This window comes from Cyphomyrmex costatus, unplaced genomic scaffold (genome assembly GCF_001594065.2).
Source record: "Cyphomyrmex costatus isolate MS0001 unplaced genomic scaffold, Ccosl1.0 scaffold530, whole genome shotgun sequence".
Lineage (NCBI taxonomy): Eukaryota > Metazoa > Arthropoda > Insecta > Hymenoptera > Formicidae > Cyphomyrmex > Cyphomyrmex costatus.
In genome coordinates, this window is record NW_017279525.1 from 85,897 (window position 1) to 99,702 (window position 13,806).

General features: G+C 32.5%; 1 protein-coding gene across 3 annotated transcripts; it reads left to right on the plus strand.

Annotated features, from left to right (window-relative positions):
• The first annotated feature begins 265 nt into the window (after window positions 1-265).
• Window positions 266-12,571, plus strand: LOC108778941 (putative thiamine transporter SLC35F3). Of its 3 annotated transcripts, XM_018546267.1 has the most exons (12): window positions 266-710; window positions 2,129-2,281; window positions 3,313-3,557; window positions 3,886-4,038; window positions 4,110-4,460; window positions 5,339-5,467; window positions 5,560-5,749; window positions 5,837-5,926; window positions 6,690-6,819; window positions 8,376-8,405; window positions 10,175-10,515; window positions 12,414-12,547. In XM_018546267.1, the coding sequence occupies exons 2-12, from the start codon at window positions 2,143-2,145 to the stop codon at window positions 12,464-12,466; spliced, it is 1,851 nt and encodes a 616-aa protein (XP_018401769.1). In that variant the 5' UTR covers window positions 266-710; window positions 2,129-2,142; the 3' UTR covers window positions 12,467-12,547. The 3 variants fall into 3 exon arrangements, with proteins under 3 accessions (XP_018401769.1, XP_018401771.1, XP_018401770.1); XM_018546269.1 differs by lacking the exon at window positions 10,175-10,515 and having other exon boundaries at window positions 12,414-12,571; XM_018546268.1 differs by lacking the exon at window positions 8,376-8,405.
• The last annotated feature ends 1,235 nt before the right edge of the window (window positions 12,572-13,806 follow it).

Sequence of the window (13,806 nt, forward strand, 5' to 3'; positions counted from 1 at the left end):
CAGTCGAAAATCATTAAAAGAATATTTTTGTGCCCTGAATATCTTTTCTGTTCGAGACCGAGATGAGAAGGTCTGTTTGAACAGTAGTTTTAAGACACCCGGTGTGTAGCCAACTAGCCACTACGTGGAGTAGACCAGAACGGCGCAGACGGACAAAGTGGTTGCGGATAGTGCAGGCGCAGACGCGAACTGCCTAGTAAACTAACAGAGACTCTTATGAGACTGGCCTGGCAATCAATGGCATGGCAGAATGCTCGAGATCAAGTTCTCCTTGATCACAATTTGTGCAGTGCGCGCAGAGATTACAGATTCTCACCCTCTCTCTTCGGGGTGTGCGAAGAACACCGCGCGCCGATACAACACGTTCTCGCGTGCATGACATGAGAATTCTCGAAAATGGGATTGTGCGCGTAGTTCGCGCAGTAAACGCCTCGTAATAAGTTGTGCATTTCTGATATGATGAATCGCGCCACTTTCAGCTAATTAATTAATTACGTCGCGGACGAGTTATTAAGTAACGTCGAACGAGTGACATCAAGGAGTATCTCGATTTTACTCGATCAACACGAGTGATCTGTATAGCACGACATGCCGTTATGACATCAGTCATCCGTGATTAATCGACGAACTAAGCGGATCACCAGGTGGACCATGAACCATGGATACGCGGCTCAAGAACGACACGACTTCGGAAGAGAAACGTAAGGAAGGTATGTGCGACGTTATTCTATTTTGAGTTCGACTTCAACGTCTCTTCACTTTTCAATCCGATGAAATCCGGGAATGGGCACGCGACTTTTTGCCATAATGCGGAGTTGTCTTGTAATTGTTATTGTTAATTATTACGTTAATGACGAGATGATTGCTTTGTTTACAATGTTGGCAAAACAATATAGCGTCTAAAATGGTCCAGGATGCTTATTGCGGTCCTTAAAATAAAGTGAAAATTACAAAAGTGAGTAAATTTACTTGTTTGACCAATAAAATTATTAATATATCCGATAAATTCGCTTACTTTTGTATTTTTTTACCTCATTTCAAAAACCACAATAAAAGCTTTCAGTTTTAAAATTCTTGTTAAAATTAACACGTAGTCTATATGTATATCTCATTGAAATTCACATTTCAAGATGATGTTAATTGAACTATTCTTAAAAAGCGATGGTTTTTAATAATTACCATAATTTAACGCGCGCACGGTGAAAATTGTTACAAATTGAATAGAAGGGCTGGGTTTTGAGTGTCTTTCTATTAAAGTATTTGATGATATGTGCGACGATTCCTGGATTTATTCACCCAAATGCATGCCTTTTGTAATTTTGCTCTAATATAATCGCTCTCTTAATATAATTGTACTAATAATGCTCATAATGACGGTACAGCGCTATGTAAAATTCGTGCGCTTATTCTGCCGAAAACTTGCCATTAATTTCTAACAACCTAATATCGCTGGCTAAAACGCAATTTATTCGCTTCATTTCAGAGCTCACAAAACCGGCTTGACTGTACAAACACTTATGTACAAGTGTGTAGCTGTCGTATACATGTAGCTCCAAACATATCGGAATTGATTTCGTTTCAGTTAACAACTTTGCTTTGTCGAGATCAGATATCGAAGCTCGCGGAAGTGGTCTCCGTGTTTGTCGTGCCAAATCGATACACAAAACGAGTGGTGGTGCTTGTAACGTTGGATATTTTTTCTTATCTAAATTATACACCCCTTGGCTTCGTATATATATATATATATATAAACCGTCGTTTCGACTTTGAACAATACATTGCAGCGCTAACGTATTGTTCAACGAGTAGAGATCTTTATTGTCGCTAAACTTGCAATTGTTAGATTATTGTAATGAGCATTGAGAGAACGGAAACAAGTTCCGGATATCTATATAGTAGACATTATTGCATGTGCGCAGCGACTCTTGTGAACGCCAAGGCGTTTACCACTGATGTACACCCTCAATCAAGCATGTCGGAAGATCAACAAGTACATGCATTCGTAGGGAAGTCGCGATGTGCACCAGGTGCTTTGCATGAATCGATTCCAAGATTGTATAGCCCGGTGTAACGTATTGCGTGGCTCACGTTAAACGCAAATTTCTCTTTCTAATGACATGTTTCAAAGAACGCCCTTAAGCCATGGGTAGCGGAGGAGTTGGTGAAGTACCAACGATATTTCACCCCCGACGATCGCGTACGTCGAATATAACCTTCGTCGAAGATCAGCAGACCCACGGTCCGTTCATCACTCCCATCCAGATTGCGCTCCACGCTTCAGGTAAATCTGCGCGTTGATGTATAGATTACCTTCCCGACCTCTATCCTTCCCCTAAGTATCCTTTCAGTCGCAGACACTGAGGGGTGAAACTAAGGAAAGTAGTATTTTATTGATAATTACTATTGCGAATAATTATTCGAGATTCTGAAAATAAATATAATGAATGAAGGATTTTCAGATTTTAATTTCATCTTTATCTTAATAAAATTTCATGTAATAAGACTTTAACAATAAAACAAAATTTTGTCGATTTTTTAACTGGATGTTGTCAAAGCGCAGTTCTGATTTAATTGCAAAATTATACACATTGCAATCTGTCGATATTAGAAATACATATATAGATGAATAATTTTAAATTTTATCAAATTTTTCTGAAGCAAATTACCGATTTGTTTGACGTCGAACCTGTGGCTGGAAGAAGATACAATGAGTTTAAGATGATATCCAGTATAGTTATCGTCAACAATTGCATTTCGATATTGGTTGAAGAATGCAAAATCTAGCAACGATGGATTCAATAGCATCTATAGTATCTATAGTATTTATATCCAAGAGAAGAGAAATTTAGAATTTTAAAAAAGCCTGATGTATTAGCTCTTTAATAATAGGTTTTAGTACCAGTATTTTCGCATTATTATTAAAGTGCATGATATGCGCGTAACATTTTGCTAAGCATATTCTGCTTAATATTCAAATAAAACCACAAAATTTCAAAACTAGGACACGCTTGTATTAAAAAAGGCGCACATTAAAAATGTCTTCAAAAATTATTTTGTACACGTTAAAATTACGCGCGCGCACACACTTTACGTAGCTATTTATTTAGATAGAACAGCCAGATGAAAATAAATTTAATTCTAGCTTTTTTTCTCATAGACTAAAATATTATATAAATCATAATTCACAAAAATTTATCGATAGCTAGTTAAAAAACACGCTGTCTAAAATTCTTTTTACGCACGAATAAATTCAAATGAAGGTATTACGAAATATTTCGAGGCGAAGATTCGGTAAAAACGTCAATATTTCAGGATGCGAGCAACAGCAGGGTTGCAGCGTCGTCGATGGATGCGGCGATTCTGCGCCAAGTTGTCGCACTCTAGAAACTACCGGAAGTGCCGGCAGCGGTGGCGATAGCGGGACCACCAATGTGCAACCGACAGGTCAAACTCAATCGTCAACTCATATGACCTCTGCTCCGGTAGTTCAGCAGCCGCAACAACCGAGCTCGATTTCGGCCTGCGTCGCTTCCTGCTGCGCGGAAAGCGCAAAGAAGGTCGATTGCATCTCTAACGTAAAGTTTAAATAACGCGGATAATAAATGAAACAAACTGGAGATTTCAGAGCGAATTCGATTTTAAAGATACATATGTATATTTCAGTTGTTTTTTATAGCAAAATATCAATAAATAAAGAAGATATGAGTAATCTCCCAGAAGCAGTTTTTATTAGAAGCGATGACCACTCTAGCTTTGAGTTGGTTTTTATCTGAAATCAAAAAGCTCGATTTTAGTTAATACTTATATAAAGATTATCTAGTGCTCAATCGTTCATTTTTTTGGCTATATACCAAGAAGGAACTGAGATTATTCTTATAATTACAGATATATTTTGGAGTGTGCGTGACGATATGCGTAACCGCGAGTTGGGTCGGCGCGACTCATTGCATTAAGTATTTGTACTTTCATAAATCAGATAAGATTTCGGAGACGTCCGAGTCCGCAAATTTCTCTGTGAACGGACTTCATCATCAACATGTGAGTTTATTTCAATCTTTTTTTTATCTTTTCTATCTCTCTCTAATGAGATGCAACTATATTATCTTCAGATCATTCTTTCATACGATGCGCCCTTCTTTACAACATGGTTTTGCACCAATTGGGAAATCTTATACTTTCCTGTATACTTCATTTGTTGGGCTGCGAGAACCAAGTGCGCTACCCCTTCGGAGGTATTAGCCGACAGCCTCCGTGGTTTCCGTGATAAAGGTTTCACTGGCGGCCGCTTCTTAATCAGATGCAGTCTTTTCTGCAGCTTATGGGTCATCACAAATTATTTGTATATACTCTCGTTGAGAATACTGCTAGCCACGGACGTGATGGCATTATATGCAACCAATGTATCATGCGTCTACCTACTCTCGTGGGTCATTCTTCATGAACAATTCGTGGGTGTGAGGGTCAGTAGTTGTAAGAAAAACATCGTTCAATTTTTATCCTAAGAATATGTAGCTTCAATTTTGTTGTTAAAATTTTATTTTACTTACGCTATTATATTAATTTATTAAATAAGAAAATTACTTTTATAAAAAATATTAAATCCTTTTTGTAAAGCTAACGTATAAATAATGTTATCAATGTTTTAATGACGTTTTTGTATATATATAATGTATATTAGTACTTACATATTTTTACATATAAAAATATCCATATAGCTGAAATGTATTCTTCATGAATTTTGTGTACTTTTATAATAGAAGGTTCTAATTTTATCATATCAAACTCAATATAAAATTTTTCTAACTGTTTTTAAAGATTTTTTTTGATACTTTCAATTCAATACTATGATATTTAATAATTAGAGTGACTCACTGTGTCTAATACTAACTGGCCAAAATATTCAAAAGACCGGTTTTTAAACATTGAGTAATGTTTGCGATACAGTATCATTGCGAACGCAGTGAGAGCCTCCTCACTCCCGGTAATAATTGTATTACCGAATTAGCTTTACATTTTCTTAGTTCCAACATTTTTATTTATTTCTTTTCTCTTTTTGCTTTTCATTCTTTTTCCTTCATGTGATATGTACTGTTAGATGGAATTAAAATCAGATTTGATTTCCTGGTTGTGAAGGGCTCACTGTGATTAAATATCTCTTAATCTCATTGTATTTATGTTACTATTTTGTCTCTGAAGTAGGCTCAAAAATGAGCCGAAACATGTAAGCATATTTTTAGAATAAAGAAGTTTTGTTTGTTATATTTACTAGCATTTGTGTAAAGTTATCTGCGCTTGAGTCCTAGTGCCCTTTTCTCTCAAAGTTTCTATTTGTTTACAGATAGTTGCGGTGATCCTCTGTAACACTGGTATTGCGCTTTTAGCTTACATGGACGGGATAACTGGAAGTCCAACGTTAGGAGGCGTCGTTTTAGCTACAGCAGCGGCAGCTGGCTCTGCCGTTTATAAAGTAAGCGTAATATCTTGTGAGTTATATTGCAGTTGTAACGATATATTTGTATATAGGATATTAACTTTTAAGAAATTATTTTGCTTATTCAGGTCCTCTTTAAGAAAGTAATAGGAGAAACTACGTTCGGACAAATGTCTTTATTTTTCTCTCTTATTGGTTTATGTAACGCCGCCTTATTATGGCCAATTTGTCTGGCTCTGTATTTTGCTGGAGTGGAAACTATACACTGGGCAAAATTGCCTTGGGCAGCTTTACTCTCTGCCAGCATCCTTCATTTAGGTCTGAACTTACACTAGATTATTATTTGATATAAGCTGAACATACATCCGTAACGAAATGTATTTTAAATGATTTCATTGTTCACAGTTGCGAATATGCTCGGCAATTTCAGCATCGCTCTCACCTACGATCTGTTTATTACTCTTGGATTAATAACAGCTGTACCTGTATCTGCTGGTAAGTAAAACATACACATATATACACGATCGGCTGTTATTTTAAAATAATAAATCGTAAATTAACAAATGACTCTTAATTGTATATCAATAAAAATAATGAATTAAGCGCATATAGCTCCAAGAATAAATCGAAAGGAAATAAATTGCTAATGTGTAAGTTGATGCGGTTACACTGTGTGACCGATTTCAACTTTTAAAATTTTCCAAAGGGCGCGTGGGTTTGATTGTGTCGGGAACATGGCCCACTATCATTTTCCCAAAAGATTTGGTAAAGTTAGATCGTAGAAGAATGGGGCATAAATTTGAAGTTATTAATTTGAAAAAAATGAAAAAAATATTAACATGCGCGTATATTTGTTATCATATATATTTGACCTCAAATCGCGCTACCTGTATTCCTCAAAATTCATAACTATAAATTGATTCCCCATTTTTGTACGATCTAACTTTGCCAAATCCCTTGGGGAAATGGTAGTGGGCCATGCCCCCGACATAACCAAACCCACGCGCCCTTTGGAAAATTTTTGTGGTCACACAGTGTTATTAGTGCGTAGAAACAATATAATATATTTTTAAGATTAACAATATAAATGAATATATAAAATACGTAAATATTTCGATCTTTTGTTTGGGTCCTTTTCAATGCATTACAGATAAATACTTGCAATGATAAGACAGATATTTAAAAAAAAGTTATCTTTTTATTTCATTGTTATTTATAAAATTCGTTTACTAATTTTATTGTTCATATAATTATGCAGCATTGGACGTTATTTTTTATGGGGCGTACTTCATGGGCATGAAATTAGCAGGCATGATCTTCATAGCGGTGGGTTTCTTCCTCGTAATGTTCCCGGACAATTGGCCAGATTACATAACAAGACTTCTTCGGTATGTTTTCTCAGTCTATATTCCATATACAACGCGTTTCTATGGTATGCACTTTTAATTCGGAGTTCATTTAATTTATCTTTTAGTCTTTAGTTTCTCTAGCAAACTCTTCGTCCGTCCAAGACAATTTGTCTCTTTCTCTCTTTCTCTACATTTACTTTACTTTTGCAACAATATCGAACTGTTATCTTTTACCTTGTTTGGCACCAGAATAGAAGCGGCGCGTAGTCTCACTAAAGTAGGATACGCTCGACTTACCTATCTATACATATAATATATATATTAATATATATGTATATTATATATATATATTTATATTGTCTATTTTTATACTGCCTTAGTTTTTGCGATTTTTTCGAAACGTAATAAAATACATTTTATTATAAATTGCTTTGGTAAAGTGACATAGAATGTTTCCTGGAAAACTTTATACACCCGCCTTCATACATGGTTTCAATAGATCCCCCTTTCGTCACGAATCGTACCTGATTAAATGCGCGACGATTACAAAAGTATAGGAATTTTTTATAAATTTACGATATTATATTATTTGCAATTGTATTTCGTTTAGAAAATTTTTAAGTTTAATATGGATTTTCCGTTAAAACAATTTTTACAATTTGTTTTGCGTCTCACCAGCCTTTACTTCGCAGCTTTGCAGCTAAATACATGCGATGACATTTTCAAATCATACGAAATATATTTTGTTTTACTACATATAAATATGGACTCGATTATGACCTGTGTCAAAGCATATTGCGGTTTTCTTTTGCATTTAGAAGCAACTCGAGCACATCGTCACGCTTTACATAAAAATTAAAAGCTAGCATTGATATTGTTTTACAGGATGCCTGGAATATGCGACAGGTTTAAAGAATAATTAAATGAATATATTTAATAGCAACGATAAAGATAATGACAATGTAACTGGCATAAAGAGCTAGAACCCTTTATATACTTTTTCTAAACTAATGATATTTGAATATTTAAATACATCACATGATATACCTACATTAATTAACATAAATTTCTAACTTCTCTTATTCAACTATTCTTACTTTAAAATTTCAAAAGCACTCTGGTGCATATTTTAAAATAAATCTTGCAATTTTTTATATTTTTTATTTTTTATATGATTGGGTGAACACACAGTCCGAGTTTACAGTTTAAAAATAAACTGAAATAAAAATATTTTTATACATATATATTTATTTTTGTATTTTAATATTTGAACATTTAAATTTATTTGAATTGATGGAATTTATTTTTAATAAATTTTTTAGTTTTTTGTTATGTGTAAGAATGACGTATTTAAATACTACTTTCTTATTTGTTAATAAGAACAATGCAAAAATATATTGGATGATATTTACAAAATTTGTTTATTAAAGTAACATATTTTCGGTAGTTAAAGAATTTAAATTGTTTAAATAAAAAGAAGGATTAGAGAAATAAATGATTTCATTTGCTTAAGTTGCTTGTTGTATTGTCTTTGAAATCGATATCATTTCATCACTCGCTTCCCAACAATCAGGATCCATTATATGCTGTTACAGAAACGTAGTCCTCATGAGTCACAGTACAAGGTAAGAAAATACATCCCATATGTCTTGCTCTGGTTTTACCGAAAATTCATCCTTTCTCTCAATAATTACCTATTGAATTATTATTCAAGTAGTAAGTTTGTAATAAAATAAAAAAAGTTTATATGTATATGTAAAAAAAATTGCGCAATGCAAAAATTGCATTGCGCAATTTGAAATATCAAAACCTAATATGATTTTTTTAAATACTTAAATTTATATAAAAAAAAACATTCTAAAAAAATTTTTTTTAAAAACGATTATAAGATGTAGTATATTACTAATATAAAAAAATTATTTCTGAATAAATAATTAAAATTTTACTGTCTAACAGAGATAAATTGTTTATTTAAATAATAAAACAAATAAGATGAAATAAATAATAAAAGTAATAAATAAATTTATGAGAATAAGTAATATTTCGGAATCATTAATTCACTTGCGATGAATTTTCTGTAAAAGAGCAAAAATATAAATGTCAATAGGCGCATGATTTATAACATTTTTTCAATTTCTTCTTCATTCTGCATGCACGTTTAAACTTGGCTTACTTTCCATTGGCTTATTTTTTTAAAGCAAATCGGCATGCCTCTTTTTCACGCTTCTTTTCCTCCATATTATTTTTCTTTTGATCATTCAGTTAGCTTTGATGCATTATGTGTCTGTATTAGCCATTTTTATACACGTCCAAACCCCTTTTCAAAATTGGATTAATGTAAAACAGATTAGATTCAGGATTAATTCTGTTATTATCCTCGAAAATCTTAAGAGATTGCTTGTCTTAACGGTCGTATTCGTAAAGCATCCTGGAACGGTGTACTATTTTACCCTCAATATGTAATTTAGTCACATGCTCTTATTTGTTCGTTCCATTACTTCATCTTATTAATTATATAGTAACCCGGTCATAGAAATCTTGCGATATTTGTTGTAAATTATTTATATGCAAGCCATTATATTTGTCTACTTAAGAATATCAATTCATTTTTCCGTTGGAAAAAAGTGAGAGATAAAAATAAATATTAATTAAAAATAAATATTTTTTTGGAAACAAGAATAATGATAGAAACCGATAAAAATAAAAATTTAATATATTGTGTACATAATTAATTTCCAGCAGAAATAAAGCACTTTGATTTCCCTTCTAACAGCATCATAAATAAAAAGACTAAACTACTTATTTATTAGCCGTATAAATTAATTCCAATGCCTTTACATTTTGTGTATTATAATTCCGTTTTAAAACTAAATAATTTCTTGTCCTCTCTTTTTGCGGTTTGTAAGTATGTATAATCATTAAGTAAGTAATTCTTACTGTAGGTTTATCGCGTCGCATACTCCAACATACTTCTACTTAAATGTGATATATGTATATACAGTATATATCTATACACACACATACATATAGTATATATATTAAATAATATTAGATTATTTAATTATAATATAATTAATGGCTTGTGATGAGAGAGGATGGAGAATCACTAGATTTCTATGACACAGATGCTCGTATCCTCCACCCCAACCTACCCCAAGAATTAACGTGAGCATATGAAGAGAATATATAGTCTTTAAGTAAGAGGGAAATCCGGGTATCTCGAGATATTCAAGCAACACGCGACAATCCCTACCGATTTATGTAAAAAAAAAAAGATCAACGAGACCGCGCTGCGAGATATACTGTCGAGAGGAGCCACCCGCAGGTCTACTCCCACACGGAGATAATCGAGAGATCAACTTATGAGAGTCTTGGACTTGATATATATACACAGTACCACGGGGGGCGGCCAGCAACGCGGCAGCAGGAATATCCTTAGAGGTCGCAGAACGTCTCTTCAGCAACGTCAGCACCGTCTGAGGAGTTACGGTGTTTCTGCCGCACATGGAGATGGTCAAACGCTGTTGCCGATCAGCAACAACAACAACAACAATAGTAGCAACAGCAGCATTCAGCCTGCCACTCTTCGACATGTTAACAACAACCCTCAACAATACAGCTCGACCTCCGAAACCCAATCACGTCGTGTCCTTCCTTCTACCTCGACTTCCATCACCTCGACCACCACCGTCGTCAGCAACAGCTATTCGCATGATCCTCGTAATCAACATCAAGGTATGAGAACGATCAGGCTGGTGGCGAAGCCACGCGTGACGCGGTAAGAGAGAAATCAGGTAGGAATCAGGTGCGGGAAGTGATCAAAATCAAATCGAACGTGATCGTGATCGTGATAGTTGGCTGGCGACGAGTAGCACCGTGTAGAGTTTTGTTGTACCTTGTTGTAACGCTCGAGGTACGGAATATGCTGGGTAATTGAGCAGGAGTTTGTTAGTGAGTGGCAGTCGCAAATCATCTTGAAAGCGCTGAATATTGAGTTGCATAATGTTATAATTGCTATTTAAGCTAGCGCCTAATAAGTGATTAATTTAACGTAGCATAAACGCCAAACGCTAATAGCAGATATATACAGGGTATTTTAAAGAAGAGTATCTCTTTTTTTAATTTATATTTTTTCTGACCAATTTAAAGTAGATATCTTATATATACAATATTTTATTTTTTGTAAATATGCATTTTAGGTAACATTCTCCCCTACAATATAAAGGACATTAAAATCGATGAAGAATGTTACCTAAAAAATATATTTATTTTATTTCTTTTTATAATATCAAAAATTTTATAATAAGAAATAATAAAACTTAAAATTACGATAAAAATAGAATTTAAAATTAAAGCAAATATATAATAATGATTGTCTCTATTTAAACTCACATTATTGAAAGTAAGTTATTTTCTAAAGTTATATATCATTCTCTATTTATATCTTATTTTTTATAATTCCAAAAATGTCGAAGTTTCTATATTTTCGCACAGACAGATACATGTATAACTTGAAATTTTGAGTAAAAAAGCATACGTCTCTATTTGTGAGGCGCCCTGTACATCGATATAAAAGCATATGTGTGTGATGCGTGCAATGAGGAATGCCTTTATAAAATAATAAATTTCTTCGCATCTATATTTATCTTAGTCCATAGTGATCGATCTGTTTAGTATCCTGTTTCGTGAATGTTGCAGGTATTCGTAACTGTTACAAGTTATTTTTATTTTTATCGTATACATATATCGTTCGTGTTTCCTAAATTTCATAAATTTTTGGAATGGTGTATAGTGACATGTATCATGCTGTTCGATATTTAATGATATAATTATTGTTGTCATTCAGTTTGTTAAATGTATATTTTGCAAAACGAAACGGGCGATCCCATGTATAATAATTCAATTAAATATATATTTGATTATATTCATATATTTGATATATATAAATATTTGATATATAAATTCAATCATATTCGATTAGAAAATTTTTTGCTATAGTATATTAAATAAGATATGATAAATAATTATATATTTCCGTATAATAATGGGATATCCGTGACTTTTTGTGTTGGATATAAATTTGATTTCGCGTGGTAATTTTCTACAAATATTAAAATATAATACAATAACAAAAATACACATAGTAAAAATAAAAAACTTAAAATAGAGATAGGAATGTAATTCAAACTTTTAAATTTATGCACACTAAGAAGCATATTTTTATTTCAAATTAAAAATAATAATAAATAAGATAATAAAAGTTGAATTTATATAATTTCTTATTTTTGAAGTTGTTATGCTAAAATAATATACATCAGAGATTGTAGTCTATTTTTATTAAAACGAACCATCCTGTATATAAAGTATAATAAATTTTAAAAAAATTAAATTTATCTTGTATTTTGCACTACAAATTAAATATATAAAAAAGAATAGACAAATAATATTCATATTCTTGTGTTCTTTTTTTGATTGTGCATTGCAATTAATAATCAAGGATTATACTAATGTTGGAAAGTTTCCACGCGTTTTTCCTGTCGAATTGGCCAAAATATCGTGTTCTGCATGTTGATTGAGATTTGTAGGTAATGATTATTAGAAATATCCATGAATAACATAACTTTAATTTGCAGGTGGAGCAGGAGACACAGGCACGGCATGTCAGATGGATCGTCGCGCGATGTGATCGATTATCGAACCGGTTATATAAAATCGCACCTACGTTCGCCCTCGGGCAGGGTTCGGTGACTAAACACATGGAAAATTGAAGCAATAATTAAGATATTATGGCAGAGCTACATAAGCCTTATTGGCACTGGCTCGATAGCCTAAGTTATCATTGACGTATAAACACAAATTCGGTCAGGAAATAGATTCTATCAGTATTTTTAAATATATTTCTTAAGGAGACTATATTGAAGTAATTGTGTACCGTTTCATCAATTATATTAGCCACCTTCTATTAATTCCAACTGTTTCTAATATTAACTCTGGAAACAAACGGAGTTTATATTACGATTAACAAATGCAGGTAAAAAAAACTGTCCTAAACTAAATATTTTTTGATCGAATACTTACTTAAATTTCTTAATTTATTTATAGGATTACTAAACATTTTAACAAAATATCTATAGTTGAAAAATTGTAAAATAAATTATTTCAAAATCTCTCTGAGAAGCTCATTGCTGAAAAACATCTTTGCAGAAATATATATTAACAAAAATATATATAGTATAGTTGATATCCTATTTGTTGATGTTTTCTACTCTTTTGCTACATGATTATCATTTCTTAAACAGCTATAATCAAAGTATTCATATAATGAATCTAAACGAATCGGAGATATTTTTGTGGTGTTATTCATAGTATATTAACGTACATATTGATGTATGTATGTGTGATAATTGTAGCTCAATTAGTATGAAAATAATTTCAGATGACATAGTCAATCGCGACTATGTACTTGTCTAGAACCTAGACTCTAGATATATCCTATTACAGAAAGATTTACGAGAGGACTTGCTATTATGCAGAAAAATATATAAAGACTTGCAATCTCTCGTTAAAATGATAAATCCATCTTATAAAATGTTATACCAGATCGGTAAAAAATTCAAACTTAAAAAGACTTGTTAATTTCATTGCGTTTCTAAGTACGTGGAAAATATGTTAGAAACAATATTTAGAGCCTTTTATATATTCGGCAGTTTCACAAATATCACAATATTCAATGCATTATCGTTAGTGGAAGTTACAAACGGATATAATACACAAAGACAATCAAAATTAATGAATTAACTCTAAAACCGTTTTTCATTTCTGAAGATACTGTTGGTACTAATGTAGACATTATTTGTAGTAACGTATTGTAACAAAAATTAATGATACAATGTTTTATCGCATTTGCAAATTGATGCAAATGATTCATAGTGATATATTCTTATCCTACGAAATTAGCATAATATTAACAGGGTTGATAATTTTGTTTATATTCTAACAATAAGTCCTCTTCTTACCGTAATGTTA

Coding starts and splice junctions, on each gene's coding strand:
- LOC108778941 (XM_018546267.1), top strand. CDS start 2,143: ATGGGTAGCGGAGGAGTTGGTGAAGTACCAACGATATTTCACCCCCGA. Junction 4,461..5,338: donor AACAATTCGTGGGTGTGAGG/GTCAGTAGTTGT, acceptor ATTTGTTTACAG/ATAGTTGCGGTGATCCTCTG. Junction 10,516..12,413: donor TCCTCGTAATCAACATCAAG/GTATGAGAACGA, acceptor TTTAATTTGCAG/GTGGAGCAGGAGACACAGGC.